Source organism: Mustela erminea, chromosome 7 (genome assembly GCF_009829155.1).
Source record: "Mustela erminea isolate mMusErm1 chromosome 7, mMusErm1.Pri, whole genome shotgun sequence".
In the NCBI taxonomy this organism is placed as follows: Eukaryota; Metazoa; Chordata; class Mammalia; order Carnivora; family Mustelidae; genus Mustela; species Mustela erminea.
Window position 1 is genome coordinate 65,054,211 of NC_045620.1, and position 25,705 is coordinate 65,079,915.

General features: G+C 47.2%; 3 protein-coding genes across 7 annotated transcripts in view; 1 reads left to right on the top strand and 2 right to left on the bottom strand.

Annotated features, from left to right (window-relative positions):
- ABCG8 (ATP binding cassette subfamily G member 8) lies at positions 1 to 19,077 on the bottom strand. 4 transcript variants are annotated; one of them, XM_032351884.1, is made up of 13 exons: positions 17,809 to 19,077; positions 13,293 to 13,394; positions 11,690 to 11,840; positions 8,022 to 8,260; positions 7,380 to 7,512; positions 7,015 to 7,284; positions 4,654 to 4,816; positions 4,461 to 4,544; positions 3,395 to 3,594; positions 2,880 to 2,956; positions 1,853 to 2,120; positions 774 to 901; positions 1 to 691 (listed from the first exon to the last, which is right to left on the bottom strand). In XM_032351884.1, exons 1-13 carry the CDS (start codon positions 17,869 to 17,871, stop codon positions 554 to 556), a joined length of 2,016 nt encoding a protein of 671 aa, XP_032207775.1. In that variant the 5' UTR covers positions 17,872 to 19,077; the 3' UTR covers positions 1 to 553. The 4 variants fall into 4 exon arrangements, with proteins under 4 accessions (XP_032207775.1, XP_032207774.1, XP_032207776.1 ...); XM_032351883.1 differs by having other exon boundaries at positions 13,293 to 13,397; XM_032351885.1 differs by lacking the exon at positions 17,809 to 19,077 and having other exon boundaries at positions 13,218 to 13,388.
- The window catches only part of ABCG5 (ATP binding cassette subfamily G member 5), a 27,663-nt gene continuing 20,002 nt past the window's right edge, over positions 18,045 to 25,705 (top strand). The window contains exons 1-4 of one of the 2 annotated variants that reach the window (XM_032351887.1): positions 18,045 to 18,412; positions 19,043 to 19,164; positions 24,979 to 25,115; positions 25,211 to 25,309. In XM_032351887.1, coding sequence (XP_032207778.1) covers positions 18,267 to 18,412; positions 19,043 to 19,164; positions 24,979 to 25,115; positions 25,211 to 25,309 — 504 coding nt within the window. In that variant the 5' untranslated portion in view covers positions 18,045 to 18,266. The remainder of the gene's footprint in view (positions 18,413 to 19,042; positions 19,165 to 24,978; positions 25,116 to 25,210; positions 25,310 to 25,705) is intronic. The other variant, XM_032351888.1, reaches the window with a different exon arrangement.
- Positions 25,306 to 25,705, bottom strand: part of DYNC2LI1 (dynein cytoplasmic 2 light intermediate chain 1) — a 68,645-nt gene continuing 68,245 nt past the window's right edge. The window contains exon 15 of the transcript XR_004287701.1: positions 25,306 to 25,506. The gene's annotated coding sequence lies outside the window, so the exon portion shown is untranslated. The remainder of the gene's footprint in view (positions 25,507 to 25,705) is intronic.

Genomic DNA, 25,705 nt, shown 5'->3' on the forward strand with positions numbered 1-25,705 from the left:
ATTTTGAGCTATACCTGGTATACAGTAGATGTTCAATAAATTTTTAATTGTTCTGTTTGGCTTTTGGAACCCATGACACACCAAAAGAAAGGATGTCTCAGGTCATTTTCTGTACTGAGAGTGACTTAACACAGAGTTCGGGGGTCCCAGAAGATGAGGTCAAACATTTCGCTAGGCAATATTGTTTCCTCTGGATCCAGTTCTTGCATAGCCTATTCCATTCATACCTAACTTGTCCCATCCTGCACTGAGTCGCCTATATAAATATATATGAAAAGGAAATAAATTAGCAACACTGTAGGTGTCCCCAGGTTCAGTTTTCACTTTCCCAGGCACTGCAAGCTCTGGCCATTGATCTGCAATCCCTTTCTACTGTCTTTATTCTACTGCCATCCTGTGGCCGACCTGTGCCACTGCAATGCTGAGGGCCAGTGTAGCTGAGCTTGCTGTGTGGTCCTCCTGGTGCCCCATGGGGCTCCTTGGGAGGAAGGCAAGGAGTGCAGTTGAAGGGTCTTCTCTAGTCCCCACCAAGAGGCAGAAGCCTGGACATGAATCACCAGTCTTGATCTGATTTCTGTTTGATGAACCTCAGGGCCACGTAGTACAGGATCATGAAGGCACCACCAATGCCAATGAGGATGAGGTAGATGGCGTAGAGCGGGTGCGAGTTCAGGCCCATGGAACTGAGGATCTGGGGACACAGACATCAGTGAGTTCCCTGAGAAAACATTCCGATAGGTGTTATCTATTTTTCAAAGGCCTTAGCTACTTACTAGGTCTCCTGGGATAGGGATGGTAAAGTTGCCGACCCCCAAGTGGTAAGTGTGCCCTTTGAACTGAATCTGCATCAGGCCTTCAAAACACCAGCGGAGAAAGGAGACTTTGGAAATCCAAGCAGGCACTGGAGACAGTGAGAGCTATGTTACTCACACAGGCTGACCACGTGCTCCCTGGGAAGGACTCATGAACACAGGGCTCTGGCGGCTCTGCCCCAAGGAAAGCAAGGTCCCTGAGTTGGAAGGAGGGCGGGGAGAGGCCGAAAGGGCCAGAGTGACAGCTTGGGACATGGGGTGGAGTGGAGGGGGCCACGTAGCTGAGGGTGCGTCCCCACATGTTGGATAAGTAACAATTTCAAAGAGTCATTTATGAGGTGTCCCAGCATGGGCTCAGCTTCATGGAGGCAGAGCTGAGAATCTTGAGTCCATGCCCTGATGCCATGACGCACTGAGCCAGGAGCAAGAGGAAGGAACAAGCCCAGCCTGGCTGGTCTGGAGAAGAGAGCAGCCATGGAGATGTGGGCAGGGGCAGACAGTGCCCTACAGAGAAGAGCCACACATGCTCAGATGTGAGTGCATGAAGTGTGCTGGGGACTTCAGAAGAGCAAGGTGGGGGCAACAGGGAGCTAGCCCCCCAGAGGGCCTGAGAAGAGCAGTGACATGGATTTGAACCTTACAAAGTGCCCTCTGCGTGGGCGAGGGTCAAGAGGGACACAGAAGGACCAGGGTCACAGGGACCACTGTGGTGGTCTGAGACCCGACAATAAGGCCAGCCTGGGGGATCAGGCAAGTGGACATTTCAGAAAGATGTGAGAGGCAGAACTGATCTGACTCACTAGAGAATGTGGAGAGTGAGAGAGAATCAAGGGTGACCTCCAGGTATCAGCTGGGGGATAGAAGGTGCCATCTGCACCCTCTCATGGAGTCATTCTTTGACAAGCAGGACAGTTGGCTCCCAGAAAAACCAGGCTCCACTTGGCTCTAAATGGTGAGTTCTCATCCCCAGGTGAAAGCAGGCTTCATCCAGACCTAGAAGGCCTCAAAAGGCTTGAGCAAGGGAGGGGAGCAGGTCTTACCTGTCCACAGATTGTCCAAGCTTATCATGAAGCCCCCAGTGAGGTAGAAGGAGTTGTAGAGAGCGTTGCCAAAGAAGGAGGATGTATGGAATGTGGGGAGCAGGGCGGCGGCACCCAGCGCCATGATCCTACAGCAGAAGACCACCAGCCACACGAGCAGGAAGTGTAGCAGAAAGGGCTCGAGGCTCGGGTGCAGGTTGGCCAGCCAGTAGGTGGGCATCGCATAAATGATGATGTAGACGCAATGCTCCGGAAGCTCCCCTAGAATCTGCAAAGAGTAGCCCTTGCGAGGGTGTGCAGCTGGTGCCTTCACTGTCATTGTTTTTAAACGTTTAAAGATAATAACCCTCAATGATGCCAACCTCCCCTCCTGCTGACCATCAGGCGGGAGCAGGAGGGCCCGTGGGTGCGGGTGTGGGACCCTGAAATGTGAATTCCCTGCTGGTTTCCCTCTGCAGATGCCATCTTTGCCATCTGGGTCAGTTCAGAGCAGTTTCCCCCAGGGAGGCCATGTGGCCTGGTGACAAATGGCAGTCAGGCATCTGTTCTGTTTCAAGTCCCCACCCTGCTGGCCCAGACCTAACAGCTATGGGGCAACTGCATAACCTCTCTGAGCCTCCACTTCCTGGAAATAAGTATAGTAATAGCCAGTCTGCTTCCTGGACATGTTGTGAAATCAGAGAGGTGAAGTATGCTGGTAGTTTCTTTCTTTTTCTCTCTTTCTTTCTTTCTTTCTTTCTTTCTTTTTCTCCTTCCTTCCTCCCCAACCCCCCACCCTTTTTTTCCCTAAGGTTTCTGCTGACCAGAAAAGTGTCATTCCTAGTCCCACAGTACTGGTCTTCTGGTAAATGTTTTAAAAACAGCATGCCTCTGAAAGTCCCCTAGCAAATGTGACATCTTTAACCCCAGATGAGGCATAGCCCTCTAGTTCAGCAAAATACTTCTCTGGAGCTTTTGTACAATGCAGTGTAGCTTTCTCAGACCCCGCCCCCAACCTGGTCACTTGCTCTCAGCCCTGACCAGTCACCTTAGTAAAGAAATAGGGACCAGGAGTGTAGAGACCATCTTCCAGTTCATAGTAAAGCATTGCCCTCTCTGAGTGACCTAAAAAGGGGTAGAAAAGGAGAATGAAAATGACATTAATTTTCAGTGTTTCTGTTTTTGAATCTTAGTATAATTATAAATAGTCACATTGACTAAATGTCTTCTATTTTTAAAAAGCAGGCAGAGTTAAACCATCCTAATTTAGATGTTTGTAATTCTGTGACTTGTGCATTGCTGTCAAGTGTAATTCCTGCTATAATAGGAATACCTAAGACTCCCGGATAATCTGCTTTCATTTGCATACTAATATTAATGTGTGAACGTTAAAAACAATCATCACCTTTTGTTTTGCAATCATGGTGAAACTGTTCAGCAAACCCATTCTCCCCAGGAGTGTGGAGGAATATAGGCTAGCTTTGGACCAGCTCAGAGGAATGAACAACGCCGTGTCTTCTGGCTCTTTCAGGTGTGGGTCACAAGAGAGCAAGCAACACTCACATTTGGCAATGACATCCAAGACTACGTTGAAAGGGATGAGAGCTCCAATCATGAACAAGAGGGCAGCTGTGTCCATGAAGGAGAGCTTGATGGCCCCGTGGCCATAATAGAGGAACCCGATGACCAGGGACATCAGGCAGGCCTCTGCTCCATGGATGAGGAGAGTTGGCAGGTCTCGGAAGTCGTTGAAAATCTGACGACTTAGAAGACAAAAGAGGTGCCAAGGGAACAATATATACCAGCCCTGTCACACTGGCAATGTCATTTAATCTCTGTAAGTCTCTCTTTTCTCATCTGTAGAATGGGAATAGCACTACCCCCTCACAAGGACTGTGAGACTCAAATGAGATCATTGGTGAAAGCATCTGTCTCACACAAGGTACACAATAATTTACTTTATCAACTATCAACTTACTATCAACGTATCAACTGTGCAATTTTACTTAAAGACATTATCTTAAGGAAATAACCAATCAGGCGTGTAAAGACATATGTACAAGGATTGTTGTCACAGCATTACTTGTCATAGCAAAAGCCTAAAAAAAAAAAAAAAAAAGGAACATGACTATGTTCTTAGCAGGGAAGTGAATTATGGAATGCGAATATTGGAATGCTGAAGAAGACCTAGTCAGATGAAAGGTAGACACCTATTCTATATGAGGCCAAAAACAAAAAAATGGTTACAGAACAGTATGCAAAATATGATCACATTTACGTATTAAAATGCTGCATGCACGGGAGTATCTGGAAAGAAACACACCAAACATGTGGGTCTAGTTTTTTCTGAGGGCTGATGTGACAGTAACCTTTCCTTTCCACTTGAGTTTCTCCTGTATTGTCTGAATTTTTCACCACAGTCCTATGAAATTTCTCCAATCATCTGGCCAGTAAGGACATTTTAATTTTGCTTAAAGAATAAAAGTTGCAAAGAGCATTAGTGGTGGTCTTGGTGACAGTGGTTTTTAAAAATGATTCTACCTGTTGCTTTTTCCTCCAAATTCACTTTAGATAGAAAGGGCTTGTGGGACAGGGTTGGTGGTAGTGGAGTGAAATGGCAGATAATTACCGGATCAGCATGGTGAACTGCTGCATAGAGCCAGGCAGCTCAATGGGAGTTGGGGGCTGGTCGGTGTCCTGGGGGAGGGCCCGGCTGTCAAGAAGAAGGGTGTGACATGGGGTGAGGGCGTGACTGCCTTCTATAAGGAGCCACCTTATATAGCTTATATAGCTCCACCCAGAGCCACCCTGGCTTGCCTTACCTCTCTGGGCAAGTGCCCTCACCCAGCTCCCTTGCCTCGGCTCTCCACAGAAAGTCATCAAAGCCACGAACTTTTTCTCGAAACAAGGCCGCAAGGGACTGAGCCTTCTCTCTGGTGGCCACTTCCTGCTCTCTGCTTTGCCTGTCGATGCTAGTCAAGTCCACTGTAAGGAAAGGATGCGGGGCCATGGGTGGCTGGGTCTCTGTACCTGTTCACAGGTGAGGAGCTTGACGCAAGGCCAGTTCACAATGCTGGTCAGCCCTTGGGGGCTCCAGGACATGCTCTCCACTCTCTGAGAGTGGACCATGAAGTGATAAGAAGAGCAGAGAGAGGCAGAGAGGCACCAAGGGCTGGCCTCCCACCCTGCTGGGCCTGGCCACATCCAATTCAGGGGAAAGCCTGTTGCAGGGGAAGGGTAACACCAGAGGCCCTGTGGGCCCTGGCCCCCATCCCAACACCCAGGCTCATTATGGAGATATCCCTAGAAAAGAACGGAAAGCACTGGACCTTTGGAGCCAAAGGTCATGGCACAATTATGTCCTGGCTCCAACTCCAGCCATTTAAGAAACTTGAGATGAGGACTCAGCCTCCCCGGTGTTCTTGCCCATGGGGAGAAGGTGGGCTGGCCATGAGACAGTTGGGCACTCTGGGCACCAGGAAGTTCTAGTTCTCACTGTAAATTAGTAATTTGGCTCCATCAGCAAGCTGTCTAAAAGGGAAGAGTGTTTTGGCCAGAGGGTGTCCAAGTCTGGACAATTCTAAGTAGAGCTGTTGCTGCTCCGAAGGCTGCTCAACACCCACCTCCGTACTATTTCTGGGGAGCATCTGGGAACCCCAGCCACAGCTCTACTCTCATGGGGCTCCTGCATGTCAGAAAGGCACACCACCCAAACATAACCAGGGCCCTCCTGAGCCCAGTTTTACTCCAGGCCGGAGTGTGGCTCACCTCCCACTATTCCCCCTCTAAACCTCTGTCTCTTCCTTCCTGCCATTTTCATGACATATCCTAGGGTAGGATAATGTCTAGGAGGAGTCTTGTAAAATGCAATATTCTCCTTAGTGTGTAGGCCTGTAGCTCAGAACACCAGACTCTCTGGGTACTACCAGGCCCTGTACCCCAGATTGGTAGGTGGTAGGCAAGAGCTCCCCCTCCCCAAATGATAACAGTATAAAGAAAAAGGTTTTTTTCAGGTCTGTTGTGGACATTTGGCTTCTAGTAACCCCTCTCTGGGGTTACTGTACATTGCTCCCTTTGGCCAGGATGACAGGTGCCCTGTGAGTTCAGACAGTGTGAGTGCACAAGGGCTGCAGGCTGGAGAGAGTGGCCTGTCCTCCTGGGGGTGGGGGGAAGGATGTTGGATGCTGGGAGGAGGATGTGGGCCAAGGGCCAGGAGTTAGGATGGGAGGCCAGATACACTGGCTATGAGTCCCAATTTTGTGCCTTACAAGTTCTCTGCAAGGGGTTTAACTTTTCAGGCTTTGATCTTCTCATTTGTAAGGACGGAGATGACCCTGGCAGGGCTGTGAGAGTCCAAGGGAAACCCTCTGGAGCTTGGTGCCTTTGGGACCAGTGTCTACCCTTAAGGACATGGTCCCTGTTGTCATGGTTATTGGTGACGCCCTTGCCACACCGGAGTATCTTGGGAGGAAGCCAGGAGCTCCAGGTGACAAATTAGACAAGCCACAGCTCCCGTCTCCCCCGGTGCTGGTGAAGCTGTGTGGCCTGGCCAGCAGCCATGACACTCCTCAGCATTCAGGATCCAGGCATCTGCTTTCAGGTCAGGCACCTATAAAAGACAACTGCCTCCCCAGGAATGAAGGAATTGGCTTACCCTATGCTGAGAGCTCAGAACCCCAAGCAGAAAGGCCTCTCTGGGTTGACCCAACAATTTTCCTACCTAGAGATTCACTGACCAGGACCTCCAAATGGCTCTGAGCTCCTGTTCCCTGGGCCCCTCTCTCCCACCCAGTGCCTTCAGGCTCTCTGCCTCTGTGAGGGTACCAGGGAACGGCTTTAAGATTTCCTGGTGGCCTCCTGACCTTGGGTACCCTAAGTTTCCCTACAGAGTCTGAATAAAGACCACAATTCTAGAAACTGGTCCAAACCTTCCTGGATTCTATCTCCTCCAGCCACTGGAATTCTCCTAGGCTTCTTATCCATTGTGCGCAGGAGAAATCTGCTTTATTTGGGCCTTTTGTTTCTAGCATTTGATACTTGGCAAAGGGGCACACGTTCTATAGCCGCTGTGTCCGCCCCCCTCCTAGGCCCTGCTCCCCTGAAGCCTCTGAGCTTCCCTCCCGGAATCTCTCCACCAGACCCTGGCGGGGTTCGGTGGGCGGAGGCGCTGCCCGGCAACTCACCGTAGAAGTCGGCAGGGTTGCTGTAGCGAGGACAGGGGTGGCCGATGGCTGTGAAGTATTGCACCATGTGCTGGGCTGCCCCGAAGTAGATGGTGCTGCCGGACGTCATCAGGAGGACCAAATCAAACAGCCTGAAGATGTCCGACCGAGGCTGGTGGAGGGAGATGAGCACCAACCGGTTGCCTTTGGCCAGCCGGGACAGGGTTTTCACCAGGTTGTGGGCCGTGAAGCTGTCGAGCCCGGAGGTGGGCTCATCCAGGATGAGGATTCCTTTCCAGCGGAGAGAGGGGCCTCGTGAGCCAGCGGGACTCCGGCTGGCCGGGCCCGAGCCCGGCGGGCGCCGCGGCCCCACCTCGCGCGCTCACCTGGATTCCACAGCAGCTGCACCCCGATGCTGACTCTGCGCCGCTCGCCGCCCGACACGCCCCTCACGTACGCGTTGCCCACACGCGTGTTGGCGCACTGGCGCAGGCGCAGCTCGGCGATCACGTCGTCCACCTGCGGAGAATGGCTGGCTTTTAGACGCCCGGCGGTGCGCCTGGCTCGGGGCCACGTGGGTGTTGTCCCCCAGCGCAAAGCGCCTGCCCTTCCGAATGGGTTTGCGCGCCAGCCTTCACTGGCCCACGTTGTGTTTGTTCCCGCATTCTTTCCGCTTGTCCTGAGAGGATCCCACGTGCAGGCCGTGGCGCCATGTTGGAAATGTGGCCGCGCCCTGGGGACAGGACAGCTGGGCTCCCTGCCCACCCGGAGGACAGGAGAACAGGTAGATAGAGACGCCTCACACATTCTTCCCTGTGCCATGGAGGGAACTGGCCAGGGCCCGGGCGGCTTACAGAGGGTTGTGGGGGTTTAAAGGTAGCCTGAGGGCCAGGCTGAGCGAACGGTTGGAAGGATGGTGAGCTGGGAGGCTCGAACTCGACCTGGAGCTGGGCCCTGAGGCAGGGAGGGAGAGTGGGAGAGGGGAAGGATGTCATGATTTCTTGGGGTCACCAGGATCAGGTAGTTACCCTTTCGTCGCGCTGAGCCTGGGAGAAGGTTCTGGGCAGGCGTAGCTGGGCAACAAAAGCCAGGGTCTCACGGACGGTTAGGTTAGGGAGCAGCTGATCGTGCTGGCGCACGTGGGCCACATGCTTCCTCACCAGCTGAGGCGTGCTGGGCTGCCCATTGATCCAGATTTGGCCTGACTTAATTTTGCCGCCGTAGTCCCTCCCGGTGATCACGTCCAGCAAAGAGGCTCTCCCACAGCCTGTGAATCCACCATAGACATTCTGAGAGCAGAGCTGTGGGGGCCAACCCTGAAGCCACGGCAGCCCACACACTCTCCAGCCACCCTGGACTGCTCTGTCCTTGCAGCAGTGACCAGCCCCCAGGGAAAGTGGCACAGCTTTCGGACCTGAATGGGGCAGTCCCAACACCTGGAGCTCCAGGCCTCTCACCTGCAGCCAATTTGATACCGGTGAGGCGCTGGAGGCACATGGACGCTGGGGGTTCAAGCCATTTAGCCAGGGGCTGCATGGCAGGAGAGGGCTGGAGTCCTGGCCCTGGCTGCGTCTGAAGTAGATGCCTCTTTCCACCTCTAATAAGCCCATTTCTTGATTCAAGTAGTACTGGTGTTAATTGCCCCATGAAGCTTAGCCATTTTTGGGTGGTAAAAGTGCCAGCAACCTTTGGCTCAGAAGCTGGCTTTGTGGGAAAGACTAATTTTGGAGAATTAATAGGGTGTTTAAAAAAAATATTTGTTTATTTTAGAGGGAGAGAATGAGTGGGCGGGAGGGCAGGGGGAGAGGGAGGGAATCTCAAGCAGACTCCCAGCTGAGAGAGGAACCCAGCATGGGTCTTGACCTCACAAATAGGGTGTTTTTTAAAAATGCAAAACTGGAACTTACTTTCGGAAATAAGGAGGAAAAAAATAGAGGAATAATAGATGTGGACATGATTTTAAAACTAAGCCACAGTATACACGTGTATTTCTCTATATTTGTCTTTCTCTTGTTTTAATCTGTGGTACTTTTTACTCTCTAGAAAAAGTGATCTGTTGCCCTAAGTTAACACCATCCCCCTCTGAGTGACAGTGATTGCTATTGATTTGGGGAAGTGTCTGATTGGATCAGGTTTCCAGAAGCGTTTGATGAGACTCTTTGACAGCCATTTAAGCTGTGAATGCCAGTTGGGCTGTAGCTGTGAGAACACTGCAGACAGCTAGGGATGACGCTCTGCCCCATTCCCCCCATATGAGGGTTTGGTTTCTTTACTATCAATTTCTTTCAGAGAGCAATTAAAAAAAAAAAGTTTTTATTTTTTTGAGAGAGAGAGCACAAGCTGAGCAGGGACCCCAACATGGGGCTCCTTCCCAGGACCCTGGGACCATGACCCAAGCCAAAATCAAGACACTCAACCTACTGAGCCACCCAGGTGCCCCTCAGCAAATTTTGCAACTTGTTTTCAAACAGGGAAGAGCCAATACACAAATGTAACCACATCTCCTTGCCATACACACATGCTTCTTGCAAGAAGCCCCATGCCTCCAGTGCAAAAAAACAAAACTCAAGAAGCCTCCCCACTAATCCTTACGCTTACTGATCAGAGGTTCTCACAGTAGAAAGGGACTTGCATGCCACCTCCAAGTTACACCTCATTCAAGGTCCCTGAGAACATAAGTAGAGTAAAATATTCAGAGAAACCAGAGTGGAGTGCTCTGGTCCTGCTCCCTATCCAGCCTCAGATATTAGATGCAGGATCAGAGATAGCTGGGGACTTTGTCAACATTCATAGGTAAAATGGGATTCCCAATCAGGAGTTCAAAGACCACATTTCATAAACATTTTATGAGAGGTATGAGTGGCCTTTCCAGTGGAGATTGCCTAGTGAAACTGGGCAGACCTGCAGACCAGAAGACAACACCAAAGGCATTCAAGGGCCTTATAAAATAGCAGGAGTCTCCAATTAAATACATTCATTCATTGGAAAACACATTTGTTACTACTGCTGATTCTGTAGAAGCAACCAAAGTATCTGGAGCAACGTTTTTATTTATTATAAATTATGCTGAGCATTCATCCATTCTTTGTTTCATTCTTAATTTCTTAAGCGGAGTAAGAGCCACAGGATGTATAATTGATAAATCTTTCTAAGAAATCATTTAGGGGGATCTGGGTGGCTCAGTTGGTTAAGCAACCAACTATTGATTTTTTGGTTTAGGTTATGTTCTCAGGGTCCTGAGATTGAGCCCCTTGGCAGCAGGTTTCATACTCAGTGGGGAGTTTATTTGAGGTTCCTCCCCCTCCCCTCAATCTCTCTCTCAAATAAATAAATCTTAAGAAGAAATCACTTAAATAATTTCAGTCAAGTAAACCTGAAGCTAAATAACATTGAGCCTAGAGTCAGAAGTCCTGGAGACTACTCAGTTTCTCTGAACTTCACTTTCCTAAGGGATGCTAACAGCTCTCAGGGCAAGTGTAGTGAGTATTAATTGTGATGACTTTGAGGCTTAGTGGAAGTGCCTCCACAGGGCCCACATATTCCCCAGATTCTCAGTTCATGAAGGAAAAAGCATATAGGACATAAAAACTACCAGGAGTTACCAAAATAAAATTGGCCTATGAAGTGTCTCTTGTTTTCTTGTTCAGATCAGAATTACAGAGGCAGGGCCAAAAGTGGGCAGGACTTGACCTGTGGGTGTTATTTAAGTTACAAAGTGCATTGGCACACATTATCTTATTTGATCTTCGGTTAGATAATAAATAGAATTTCCCTATCAGAAGACTAAAAATTTGGAGATGTTCAAAAGTTCAGTAATCTTTACTTCTGGAAATGATTAATTAAAAGGTATAACATGTTCTCACACCATGTAAGAGAGAAATGCCCTGATCTGGGAATCAGAAGATCAAAGTTCTAGTTCCAACTCTGCATGAAATATATGTTCTTAGGTGAATCACTCACCTTTTCTAGACTTTAGTCTGCCTATTTGTCAAATGAAGGTGTGCATGTGTTGAGGGGAGACAGGAGGATACTCTAGAGATATTGATGACTGAAAATACTGATAATTTAAAAACCTTCCTTTAAAGAGGCTTCCAAACTGGTAAGGAGAAAGAAAGATAGAATACACTGGAGAGAGTAAACTTTGTTCTCCAAGGCTCCATTCACCTTTGGCATTGTATAAGTTTAAGTTTAGCCTGTGGAAGTGACTCTGAAGCACTCCAAGAATCTGGATCTTTGCAAGTGTTTGAAGCCTACACTAAGACTTAGAGAGCCTCTCTGAGAAGTGGGAATTGCAGCAGGGGCTGTGCCTACCGGGTCGTAGGGCAACAGTGAGTGAATGTCCCTGGTGGTGGAGGAGTCCCCTGACAAGAACATTGAATTCTGGAGCTGACTGATGATCTTGGAAAGGTTGTTGCTTTGTCTCAATATAGGTGTTAACTAGGGACCAGGCCCTGGCTACCGCTTCAAGAGGCATATTTGTGATTCATAATGATGGCAACTGCCTGAGAGATAGTAAATGGAGGAACTGGGATTTGAACCAGGTTTGTCTGACCCAGAACCTGTGCTCTCACCCACTCTGCTCTGCTGTTCTACTCATCAGCAAGGGTTCTGTGAGAAGCATCCATCTTTCTGAGGGACTGGTCTGCTTTCCAGGAGAGACCAAACCCATTGCCTCACTATTTGCCCTTAGTGGTACCTGAGCTCCCTATGATGGCCAGCATCTGCCCACTTCTCACTTTGAAGCTCAGGTTTTGGATGCCCAGATCACAAGAATCCTTGTGAGATGTCCAAGGCATCTTGAACTGAGCCAGCTTCTTAAACCAGGGCACCTGGGAGTCCATATCGACCTGTGGGGAAACATTGTAAGGTTCCTCAGAGAGCTGAGTAATCAGAGGGTTTCAGCAACTTCTATTCACCTCTATATAGGATACACAACAGGTTGAGGGGCCCATGTCCAGGTTCTATCAAGCATGAGTTTGGTGCCCCTGCCGAGACCCTGTGCTGAGAACCTGAAGCTTCTATTTCCAAGTCTGAAGTTGAGACATGGGAAGCAAGTACAACAGCAGAACAGAAAGGAAAATACAACATAAAGCAAAATGATGTCTTCACTTAAGGATAATAATTTATTAATGATTTATTAAGGGTTTACCATGTACAAGGCATTGTGTAAATCTCTTTCAAGTTCACACAGCTAATGAGTGGCAGAGCAGAGAAAGGTTATGGTGTGCCTCATTAGCTTGTTCTAACATATATTTACAGGAAGCCTGGGTTGGGCCTCTGAGGTTCAGTATTGCAGCCCCCTGCATGTTCCATTTGGACCAACTGGGGTCTGCCCCCAGGTGGGTCTGGGAAATGGAAGTCTTGAATCTGACCAGAGGTACACTGAAAGCCTCTGAAAGGCCAGCAGTCCTTGCATTCTGGATGTCTTATTAGTTCAAGGGACAGTATATTTTGCAAACAAATAATAATAAAACGTAAAGTGGTGAAACCTGAAGTCTGTAGAATGGTGTCATGGTATTGTTAATTTCTTAGTTTTGTTTGTTTTCTACTGGGTAATGCAAGATGTTAACATATTAGGGGAAGTTGGGCAAAGGGTATATGGAAACTCTTTACCATTTTTTAAAGATTTTATTTATTTATTTGACAGGCAGATCACAAGTAGTCAGAGAGGCAGGCAGAGAGAGAGGGGGAAGCAGGCTCCCCGCTGAGCAGAAAGCCCGATGCAGGGCTCAATCCCAGGACCCTGAGATCATGACCTGAGCTGAAAGCAGAGGCTTAACCCACTGAGCCACCCAGGGGTCCTTCTTTACTATTTTTGTAAAGTCTAAAATTATTCCAAAATCTGAAGTTAAAAAAAAGTTTGAAGTTTTTTTCTCCCCCACAGTTCACATAATTTATGTTTTTTTTAAAAGATTTTATTTATTTATTTGACAGACCGAGATCACATAGGCAAAGAGGCAGGCAGAGAGAGAGGGGGAAGCAGGCTCCCCGCTGAGCAGAAAGCCCAATGTGGGGCTCGATCCCAGGACGCTGAGATCATGACCTGAGCCAAAGGCAGAGGCTTCAACCCACTGAGCCACCTAGGCGCTCCTCACATAATTGATGTTTTAACAAAGGTCTCGTTCTCTTAGCCTATCAACCTCCAGCTATGTTATGTGTAGTTGAGGGCGTTCCTGTACATTCACTCAACATATGAGGCATTAACATGGCTGGCATGGGCTCACCCTTCAGTTCTCACTTGGAGGATCATTTGGCCTTCCCTGCCCACTCCTCCCACTTCTCCTCAGGTGTGCTTCTACCTGGTAGCTGAGATCTTGGACCTCCAAGGTGTTGGACTGGCCACTGTAGGTGAAGTATAGGCTGTTGTCACTTTCGGAGGAGAACAAGCTGTCCTGGAGGCCCTGCTGGAAGACATGACAGGTGAGGGGTTCCTTCAAAAGCTGCTGAGCACTTAAGAGAAAACGGAGGAGACCCAGGAGGTGAGAGCAGCAACTAGTGTGGTTGAGATTGAGAACTGGAAAACATGCATTTGGGCAGGTGGATCCCAAGGGCTATGAGAAAATAGGAGCATCCGTGAGGGCGAATTTGTCCTTCCCTGCAGAGGGTGTTTTGGGACTTCTCTCCAGCACAGCTCCTGGCTCTAGAAAACTCAGTCTCAAGATTGGTGGAGCCTGGACCCAGGCAGCCTATGATGGACAAGACTCAGACTCTGGACTGGAGAGAGCTTTGTGAGCTTCTGTGCTCTGGGGGCACCTGAGGTGGGGGCTGGCCTAAAATTTTTCTTTCCTGCGTCTGGCTTATTATCTCCTAATGCCAAACAGACTCCCATGTACGCGACATGTGAGAGGAAATAGATATCAAAAAGCTAATGCTCAATATTTGGAAGACACCATCCTTGGAAAAGTTGCATTTTATTCTAATGATGAGTTTAGCACAACACAGCCATTCAGAATGCTGTTGGGAGGTTTCAGAAGAAGTCCCTGTCATTGTCATGGTCATCATCATCATCTTGCTGTTGTTGGAGTGATCCTATATTTGTATATCAGTTAAATCAGTGTTTCATGGTATCAGCTGATATCTTTGGTATTAGCCATCAGCAGATCTGAATTCCTTCTATTTTATCAGTTCAATCATTTAAATCATTGAGGTCCCCCCAAAAGAACAAACTGTCTAGAAAAGTTTCTATTTTTTTTTTAAGATTTTATTTATTTATTTATTAGAGTGAGAGAGAAAGAGCACAGGCAGGCAGAATGGCAGGCAGAAGCAGAGGGAGAAGCAGGCTTCCCGCGGAGCAAGGAGCCTGATGCGGGACTCCATCCCAGGACCCTGGGAATATGACCCGAGCCAACCGAACCACCCAGCCGTCCCGAAAGGTTTCTGTTTTTCTATTTTTATTTATTTTTTTATTTTTAAAGATTTTATTTATTTATTTGACAGAGATCACAAGAAGGCAGAGAGGCAGGAAGAGAGAGAAAGAGGGAAGCAGGCTTCCTGCTGAGCAGAGAGCCCGATACGGGGCTTGATCCCAAGACCTTGAGATCATGACCTGAGCCGAAAACAGAGGCTTTAACCCACTGAGCCACCCAGGTGCCCCTATTTTTCTATTTTTAAATGCATAACATTTTAATTTCTTTTTTTAGTGCAGGATAAAGTGTATTTATTAACAAGTTCCAGTTGACTCCGATTTTTTCCCCAAGAGCTGCTCTTCTCACACTGACGTGTTCTTCAATCAAGCGTCCAGTACTTACTGGGAGCCCATATCACTCTTTTCAGTCTTGGGTTTGGATGCGACAAAGATGGTTTCTGAGAAGCTTAGCTTTTTTTCTTTTTAATTGAGGTAAAATTGGTATATAACATTATATTAGTTCAGGTATACAACACAACAATTCCAAATTTGTGTACACTGCAAAATGGTCACTACACTATATCTAGTCACCATCTGTCACCATGCAAAGAAGCTTAGGTTTTAATGAATGGGACAGGTGGTTAGGATGGAGCATGACAGGCTAGGTATAGAGGCAAGCTGACCTCAAGCATCCATTCAGGGTATATTTACACTGTGTACGCAATGCCTACCTGTGCTTTGTGTGAAAATAAACTGACTTATGACTTATGTGAAAATAACATCCAAAAGTCTCTGTCAGACTTCGCTGTAGTAGTGGAGATCAGAGGTCCTCTGAAAGGATGTTCCAGCCCCAAGAGAAAGGAGGGAAATCAGTATAGGCGATAGTCTATGGCAGCAGCCTCTGAGTAAGTAGTCCCTAGAGTTCGACGGCAGTATGGAAACAACAGACCATAGCTACTTATCTTGTCTGATGTTAGAACTATTACCATAAAGATCCTAAATTATACAGGAAAAAAAATGGGAAAGATGAATGCCTCATTTAGCAGAAGGGCCATCTCTGGGGAACAGAGAAGAATGCAGGAGAGAAGGTTACAGAGAAAGAGCCTCAGAGCTCTTGGTAATTAGTGGTGCGTACGTGAGGGTTCATTATTCTATATTCTGATGTGTCTGAAACATTTTAAAATATGTTTTCCAAGTGAGAGTGAGAGAGCAAGTAGAACTCCAGAATACTTCTGCCACCTTGCCTGTTAGTTGTCAGTACATCTAAGGCAGGAGCTGGCCGTGGAGATGGAGGAGGGCCCAGGGTCTGTGACCTCAAAGATGGAGAAGGAGATCTCTCTTGGGGGAGATTGAGGGAAGCTGAGAAAGGTGCTGCATTCCAGGCAGGTTCAGCTCTGCACCAGCCATCTAGAGACTACCTTCCTGGAGCTGCACAGGCAGGGAAAATTTCAGAGGAAGAATTCGTTGCTGGGTTGGGGGCAGCCTCTGTTCCATTTTGAAATATTTCCTTGGCCCCAGGAAGGATTTATTAGACTCTTCCTGAGGTTTTGACAAATCCTCTGTATTTTTCAAATACTTAAATATCTATTCAGCTGACATCTTAATCAGTATAACTGTCAGAACATCACTTGAATTTCTGACAGGTGACACCCAAAAAAAGCAAAAGCAGGTTTATTTGTAGGTAACCTGCTTGGCTCCTGCTGGGCTACATTGTAATTTCTCCTTGTATTAACTTCTGATCAAATTCCCGAGTCAGAAGCATATATTAGAAAGGAACTCTGGGAGCACAGAGCCCAAGTTCCTTATTCTAAGTTGAGGAATCCATGCCCTTGAGTATTGACGGCGCTGAGGACTCCATGCCTGGTAGAAACATGCAGGGTTTATTCCTGGTTGAGAGGGTGAGCCTGGGCCTTTACTAAAATGGTCAGACCAGATCTCACATATCTTTGCCCTGAGGACTGGGGCCCTCTTGGGCTATGCTTCTGCCCAGGGACTGAGGAGTCTGTGGGCCAAGGACACTTGCCACTCCAGGCACCCCAGGCCAGAGGGCCAGTTGTCTGTGGAGTGTGAATGCAATGTGGGTAGGCAGGATGGTATGACCACATAGGGGTGTGTGAGTCATGAGTAGAGCTAGGGTTGGGCAGAGAAGGGGGAACAGGCTGTAGCTTGGGCTGGGAGCTGGCACCCCTATGCCCGCACATTATAACTGCTGCTCCAAAATTTCCTAGAATTTCTGAATTTACACCTGATCTTTCAGGATGTGAGGAAGGTATGTCAAGAAGACAGAAACTGTTTTCAAGTGCTTAGCTTGATTGATCATTTTGAAACCTCTAGACATAAGATATGTAGCCCTCATTCTGTTGTTCCCGATGCCTTAAATGTTGGGGGTAGATTGTCACTTGGAACCTTGAGTAAGAGGATTGGAGAAAAGGAAACTGGAAACAGTAGGCATTCCTGGATGTTGGATTTGGGCATTTGTTTGCATTCCATGCTGTGGTGGCCGAATTGTCAGACCTTTTCGGCAGAAAGCGTCCCCAAAGCCACCGCTGACTTTATATCATATTCAGGCCATGAACACTGCAGTCTCAGCCCTAGGAGTCATTTCTTGGCAAGGACCGGCTGTGTTTGCACATCAGAAGTGGCTGTTTGTCATGGCTGCAGAGTGAACTAGGAACGTGCTGGGTAGAAGTCACATCCTAGCAACTCAGGGCCAGACTAGGTGACCTGTGGCCTTCCCTGTTGGGTGTGGAGTCCTTAGACCTTCTCGTCTTTCCCTCCTCTCCATGGCAGGCAAAGACAGCAAGCTGGTCTGGGGTGAGGTGGAGATAGAGGGTGGGCTCTGCTCTATTTCCGTCTTCCAATTTAGCATCCTGCTTCAAATCCAACCCACACCCTGATTTTAGCCAAAGGCCATTTCTCAAGTAAACATTTCTCATGTAAGATAAGGGTGGAGAACTTGTGCCCCAACCTCTTGTCCCCCTGGTTGCCCTCTGTCCCTTCTAGCTCTCTCTGGGGTCTTATGTTTGCCTGTTGTAGCCATGTTTTGTGCATAAATTCTCATGTTCCCATAGAAGTCACCTGCCATCCTATCTCAGCAGTTTACAGCAGCGGACTCTGAGCTTGACAGACACACAGATGAAGGAGACACTGCAGAGTCCCTGGTATGTGTGAAAACATTTCTGCTTTGGAGTCTCATTCAGAAAAAGCTACATCAGCCCAAGTCACAAACAGGAACATCATTTCCTTGTAGGAGTGTTTCTTCATGTAGAAGTGACCTCAGAGGCCCCCTACCCACCCCGTCCCCTAAATCCCTTCCCCTCAGCCCTTTGATGCCCAGGAAATAGAGTCCTGCTGCCATGTTCTCCCTCTCCTTGTGGTCCTCGTGGAGTTAAAACAAAGTTCCTGAGGGAGGAAAGAAAGGTCCCATTTGCTCCCGCCCCCCATGACTGAGGTGACTGCCCATCACTCACAGAGGCATCCTGGGGAGCAGCCCTGTTCCACAGTCCTCTCTTCTCTGAGGCCTTCTCAGCCATGGGGCCCCGTGGTGTCTGTGCCCCTCTGCTGCAGCTTCCTTTCCACCTCAGTGGCTACCGGACAGCACCAGTGTATTGTCTTTCTCAGGGCTGGGTAGTCTCTGGCCTTGGTTCAGTACGCCTCTCTCCTAGAACTCCTCCCAGGCTGGCCGTCCTACAAACACAGGCTATGCGTTCTGCCCACTGCCAAGATAGCACACACACTCTGGGTAAAGGTACATCAGATAATGGCATCCGTGGCCAAACTCCAGTCCCGCTGTTGGAAAGGTCTGGGGAGGGATACCAGAGCACGGTGAGGAGCAGGCGGGGCAGTGTGTTCCTGGCTCCTTTACTGAGGCTTCTCCGGGGAGAGTCAGGCCACCCCAAAATTTACCTGTTTCTGATGTTTCTTGGCCATGAATGAATTTCCATCTTTGACCCCTATGGGGTCCTTGGGAACCCAAGTAAACAGAGACCCCCAGAACTCCCCAGAGGAGGTTCCCGTAGTTGCTTCAAAGCCTCGACACAGCCTGGGCATTCTCCATGTCTCCTACCATGTCAGGTAAGTCCATGCTTCTTTAGCCTACTAGGAGTTTGAAGCTGGGCTTTGTTTGAGTTGTGGTGGTGATCCGAGGTAGGTGGGTCTCTGCTGGCTTTTTTCACTAATGAGGGCGATGTGTGGAGGCTCTGGGCTCCCTCCTTAGTGGATCAGGGTGGAGAGAATGGAGGGAAAGGGCTGCCAGTAGTAAATGAGGAGCAGTGGCAAACAGTCCTTCTCTTGCCCATGGGAAGTCCTGGAAGCTATGCTAGTGAGGCAGCTGTGCTCTGCCTTGTGCCCCTTAATCCCTTCCTGTTGTGTTCTCTTTGTGTACAACTGCGCCATGGGGATGGAGAGGGCTTGGGGTAGCCCAGAGTGTAGTGAAGCCTGGCGAAGGAATGCGTGGTCAACTGAAGGAATAACCATGTCCTGTATATTTTATCTCCCACACTGCCAGAGAGCTGGCATTCAGAGCAGCTCCTGGACAGGGGCTTTACATAGATGATATTTCTTGGTCGCTACCTGCCAGTGTCTGCAGAGAAGGACTCTGAGCCCCAACCATATTTAGGAACCTGTCCAGAGACAGCTAGGATCAGTGCTGGAGGGACAAGGGTCGGGTCCCTTCTGGAGCCCCACACTCTCTTCCCTTTAAAGCCACCAAGCTGGGCCCTGGTGGGACTTCACATCTTGCCGGCAGCGGTGGGACAGGCAGATCCTCAAAGATGTCTCCTTGTACGTCGAGAGCGGGCAGATCCTGTGCATCTTAGGGAGCTCAGGTAAGCTTGGGAAAGAGTTCTTTAAATTTACATCCTCAATGAGCATTCAGAAAAGGCTTTCGCTTGCTTTGAACATTAAGGAAATAAGTTTAAGTTGTGGCAAGAAAGTTAGAAGTTTGATATTAGAATGAAACCAAATGACATGTCTTCCTGAATAGAATCTGGAACTAATGTGAAGCCTTTAGAGAGATCCTTGGAAAAGAATAAAATCCTGCCTAACATGTCAGATAATTCCTGTTTCAGTATAGAAAGTACTCAGCATGGTGCCTGGCACGTAGGGTGCTCAGTAAACACAATTCCCCTGATCTCTACCCTGCCAAGAGGTAAGATAAGGAATTAAGTAAGCCACAAGGTTGCATGCCCATTTAGTTCTGTATTCATTATTTAAAAAAAAATTACGATGTATTTCCAATAAGCAAGAATAGGAAATAATATAAAGAATGTTTATAATAATAATACCCAGTTTTATCAAATCTTTTAAAAAATCTTTTATTTGAATTCAACTTAGGGGTACCTGGGTGGCTCAGTTGGTTAAGTGTCTGACCAGCTCAGGTCATGATCCCAGGGTCTTGGGATGGAGTCCCGAATCCGGCTCTCTGCTCAGTGGAGAGCCTGCTTCTCCCTCTGCCCCTCATCCTTTTTGTGCTCTCTCACTCTTGCTCTCAAATAAATAAAAAATCTTAAAAAAATATATACATTCAACTTAGTTAAAATACCCTGTAAGGCTTTGTCGGATCTTAACATTACACCATAATTGCTTCAGATCCTTTTGGTTTTTGTTTGTTTTTTATTTATTTTTCAGATCCTTTTTGTTTTTAAGGAACTAAATATTACAGACTCCACGAGGCCATCTGTGTGCCCATTTCCCATCTTCTCCTCTTTTCCTGGGATATCTACACTTGAGACTGAATTACAGTTTGTCTTTGTGTCACTGTATCAGCCAGTTATTGTCCTAGGAGGGTCTAGCCTCCAGAGAGGAAGCCCTTTGTGTCAGAGGGCAGTGCTCCATAGGCGTCAAAGCTGTGAATCCTCAGCACCTGGAGGATGGGTGCATTGAGTCTGATGAGAAGCTCTGTGTGGACACCACTGGGTCCACTGCTGTAAGTTATCCTGCACAATTTAAGGATGAAAGATTCTTACAAATTGGCTTCAGAGGTGCTTTCTGATTGAGTTCTTGCTTGCACTGATATTGTTGACATTTACTGGCATTACCCACTTGCATTATTCTCTTGACTATCAGTGGATAACACAAGTTTGTGACAAAAGTCAAATATGGACAGCCTCGTTTGACCTGGAGAGTTAAATCCCTAGCCTTTCCCCTGCTATAGCAGGTGAAAACTGGGTGACAGTAGTAACATTAAGATTAAATGAGAAGGAAATCTTTGACTAAAACTGTTATACTTCGCTGAGATTTTCTGTTCCTATTTCTAGTTTTTCTTTCTTTCTTTCTTTTTTTTTTTTTTTTCAGTTTTTATTGGGGGTGGGAGAAGGGCAGAGGGAGAGAATCTCAAGCAGACTTCCTGCTGAGCTTGGAGCCCAACATGGCCCTCAGTCTCAATGACCCTGAGATCGTGATTTGAGCCAAAACCACTAGTTGGACATTTAACTGACTGAGCCACCCAGGTGCCCCCAAACCATTTCTAATATATATATGTACCATAATATCCAGGGCCATTCTAATTTTCCTTTAAGAAGGAGAAAAGCTGAGTTATTCCTGTGATTTGTTTGTTGCCTTCTGTAGGATTAGGATGGTATTATTGCACACAACAAAGAATGAACTAACTTTCTCAGAATGGTGTCCCATAAGCCAGTGTCATGCTTCATGCACATCTTAGGACAATGGGTTAGAGGTCTTGATCTGGGATCCAGGTCTTGGGCTGGATTCTGATGATGCCTAATCATGGCTTTATGACAACATCTATCATTTTGGATACTGACCATGGATTCATAGTAGACTGTAAGTTCCCCCAGTGGTGGGGGAGCTTTGTCTTTGTTTTTTTGTTGTTTTTGTTTTTTTTCCCTGGTGTAGTCTCAACAGCTAGAACAGGGCTGGCCACATAGAAGGTACTTGGTAAATATTTGTTGAATCACTGAGTGAACAAATCAATTCTATGAATTACTGTTAGTGTTTCACAAAATGATGATTTCATTGGTGTCCTACCTAATACAAGACTATTTCTGAAATCTTTATCAGTGAGGTAAAAGACTTAGGTACCTGACAAAATGGTGCAATGCAAGTCTGCCTAGGGTCACCCAACACTCCAGGGGAGGGTAACTATATTTAACTCAATATTTACTATCAGTTGGGACCTAGACTCTGGGCTGCTTTTTCCCTTGCAGAGGACTATTTAGTTAGAATTTCTGTCCTTTCAGGGAAGATAACCCCAAAGGTCATGGTTTTATTACCCTTCAGGGCATTAACCTTTTGATTTCTTTTTTTCTTTTTTTATTGTGGTAGAATACACATCCAACTTATCACTTAACTATTTTTAAGTGTACAGGTCCGTGGTGTTAAATACATTCACATTGTTGTGCAACCCTCTCCACCATCTATCCCCTTAGCTCTTCGTCTTGTAAAATTGAAGCTCTACATTCATTAAGCACTAAGTCCCCTTTCTTCTTGGCTCACCATTATACTTTCTGTCTCTATGATTTTGTTTACTGTCTCATATAAGTGGAATCATATTGTATGTCTTTTTGTGCCTGGCTTATTTCACTTACCATAATGACCTCAGGGTTCATCCATGTTGTAGTCTATGTCAGAATTTCCTTCCCTTTTAAAGCAGAATGAATAGATATTCCATTGATGTATGTACCATACTTGCTTATCTGTTCTCCATTAATGGACACCTTAGTTGCTTTCCCATTTTACCTATTGTGAATAATGAAATGAAGATGGGTGGACAAATACCTGTTTGAAAGCTTGTTTTCAGTTCTTTAGTGGATATACCAAGAAGTGGAATTGCTGGGTCATATAGTAATTCTGTTTTTAAATTTTTGAGGAACCTCTCTATACTGTTTTTCACAGTGGTTATACCATGTTGTATTCCCATCAACAGTGCATAAGAATTCCAATTTCTCTGCATCCTCACCAACACTTGTTATTTTCCAGTTTTTTGATAGTAGCCATCCTAAAGGGTGCAAGGTAGTATCTCATGCAGTTTTGTCTTCTTTTTTTAGATTTTATTTATTTTTGAGGGAGAATGTGCATGCATGAGAGGGGCAAGCAGAGGGCAGATTCCCCACTGAGCTGGGAGCCCAATACAGGGATCCATCCCAGGATCCTGGAATCATGAACTGAGCTGAATGCAGACACCTAACAGACTGAGACACCCAGGTGCCCTTATTCCAGTTTTAATTTGCACTTCCCTAAAGCTTATGTGCTTATTGGCTATTCATATATCTTCTTTGGAGAAATATCTGTTTAAGTTCTTCACCCAATCTTGAATTGGGTTAATTGGGGTTTTTTTGGTTGTTGCTGAGTTTTGGAAGCACTCTATACATTCAGATATTAATCTGATATTAATTAATACCAGATAAGTGATTTGCAAGTATTTCCACCAGCATCCTATGTGTTGTCTTTTTATACTGGGGACAGTGTCCCTTTTCCTTTTATAAGTTTATTTATTTAAGTAATCTCTATACCCAGTGTGGGGCTCAAATTCATGACCCCAAGATCAAGAGTCACACACTTCTCTAACCAAGCCAGCCAGGCATCCTTGGGGATAGTGTCTTTTGAGGCACAAAATTTTAAAACTTCCATGAAGTTCAGTTTGTCTATTTTTCTTTCATTACCTGTACCTTTTCATGTGATACTCTAGGGCATTAACTATTTGCATGTCTAACTTTGCATCATATTTTTGACGGTTTATTTTCCATCGATTATACATGTTAGTTTCTTGTATCCTTTTTCTCCTTGTATTCTTTTTTTGAATGAGCTTTTTCACTCTGCTGGTCCTTTCATTAACAAGTTAATAAATAGTTGAAATATCTTACAAAAAGAGACCTTTTTTTTTTTAGGGTTTTATTTATTGTAGAGAGCGAGAGAGTGTGCACAGTGGGGAGAGGATCAGAGGGAGAGAGACAAGAAGATTGTGTGTGGAGCACAAGCCCAACACACAGCTTGATTTCACAACCCCGAGGTCACGACCTGAGCCAAAAATCAAGAGTGGACACTTGAGGGACGCCTGGGTGGCTCAGTTGGTTAAGCAGCTGCCTTCGGCTCAGGTCATGATCCCAGGGTCCTGGGATCGAGTCCCACATCGGGCTCCTTGCTCGGCAGGGAGCCTGCTTCTCCCTCTGCCTCTGCCTGCCTCTCTGTCTGCCTGTGCTCGCTCGCGCTCTCTCCCTCTGTCTCTGAAAAATAAATAAAATCTTTAAAAAAAAAAAAAAAAAAGAGTGGACACTTGACTGACTTACCCACCTAGGTGCCCCAAGCCATCCGTATCTATGTCAAAAGTATCCCAGAACTAAGTGGCTTAAAACAATAAAAATCATTATTACCTCTCAGGATTTCTATGAGTCAGAAATTTGGAAGTGACGTTGTTGGATAGTTCTATCTGGGGTATCTCTTGAGGTAGTAGTGAGAAGTCTGCTGGGCTATAGTCATCTGAAGGCTTGAGCAGGGCTGGAGAATCTACCTCCAAGCTGTCTCCCTTGCATGCTGGCTAGCAAGTTGGGGCTCTGTTGCTCAGTGAGAGTGTGTCACATGGGAAGACCAGAAGGCCTAAGAAAGAACCCTGAGTGTCACCCAGAGGATGCTGGGAAGAAGCAGCCAGAACAGAGGGATAAAACCAAGAGGATGAAGTAGCATCAAAGCCAGAGGACAGAGTTTTACAGAGAAAGACAAGCAATGGTATAAATGCTGTTGAGAGGTCAGCACACAGGAAGGTGCCCACCAGATGTGGCAACAAGGAAGCAACCTTGATGACCTCAGCCAGGTCAGTTTTGATGTTGTGAGGGGATCCAGGCTCCAGGACATTTGGACCTTTCGTCAGAGTGGAGATTGGATCCCAGAAAGGGAAGGCAAGGAAGATTCTATTCAGAACCACATACAAGGCCTAGGATCATGACCAGGAAGTTTCAGAACATGTTTTGAAAGACAGCTCGAATGATACCACATTTCATTTCTTTACAGTCCCCCTCCTCTCTTCCCAGTTGAAGATGCTGGAGCTAACCCTGAGCTTGGTCAGCCATGGGTTAGTTAAGAAAACCACTGCATAGGAGCTTGGCTTCATCTTTGTATCCCTCATGGCAAGAGGCAGTTTCTTTATAATATTTGAAGAAAAGATCTTCTCTTCGTTTTGCACAAGTCATCATATCCTTGGTAGAATTCTCTTGCTATCTTTTCAGACAGTTCAGAACCTTCTGCCTATTTCCTCTGTTAATTTAACGTTTTAGTAGCCTGCCAATGCTGGTTCCTGTCTCCATTGACTCTCTGGGCTCATGTAGGTTTGTGTCCACTGTGAACAGAAGGGACTGGCTGGTGCCTTGTCCTAATGGTATCACCAAATTTCTAACCCAAGAAAAACCAAACCAGGGGAAAGAAACTGCCTATATTTTCTTTTTCAACTCAAAACAGCTGTAAAAACCCATAAACAGGCAAAGTTCCTCCAGTCCTGACTGGGATGAAAGAAATGGCTTGTCCCTCTCTGACTCAGGAGACAAGCCAGAAAGGCTCATTGGTACCATGAGAGTTTGACCCAGGGGGGTTAGGAGAGAGCAAGTTGGTGTTAGACCAACTGAGTGTCTGGGGACAGCCCAGCAATGCCTCATGGAGGGAGTCCTCTCTGGCCTTATTTTCTTGTCTCACAGGCTCAGGGAAAACCACGCTGCTGGATGCCATGTCCGGGAGGCTGCGGCGCACAGGGACCTTCCTCGGGGACGTGTTTGTTAACGGCCAGCCATTGCGCAGGGAGCAGTTCCAGGACTGCTTCTCCTATGTCCAGCAGGTGGGTGCTTTCTGGGGACCCTGCCACAGCCACCCACAGCCCGGTCTCAGCCTAGTCTCAGCCATGCTGACGCCTCCTGCCTCCCTCTCTCGCAGAGTGACACACTGCTGAGCAACCTGACCGTGCGGGAGACTCTACGCTATGCGGTGCTGCTGGCTGTGCGCCACGGCTCCCCGGGGTTTTTCCAGAGAAAGGTGGGTAGCCTTGGGACTCCTGCGGCCCTCTTAGGGTATCAGCCTATGGGGCTTCACACTCCTGCTTCCGTCTACTTGCCCATTTCTCCCCTTCAGTCTTCATCCCTTTAGTCTAGACCTGTGTTGTCCAGTATGGCAGCCACTGGTCACCTGTGGCTTTGAGCGCTTGACACGTGGCCGGGCCTGACTGAGATGTGCTATGAATGGGAAGTACACACAGAATTTTAGAAACTTAGTCTGAAAAAAGAGAATGTGAAATATCTTATTAATTTTTAAAAGTTGGGGTAAATTGGAAGGGGAGGTGAATCATGAGAGACTATGGACTCTGAAAAACAACCTGAGGGGTTTGAAGTGGCGGGGTGGTGGGAGGTTAGGGTACCAGATGGTGGGTATTAT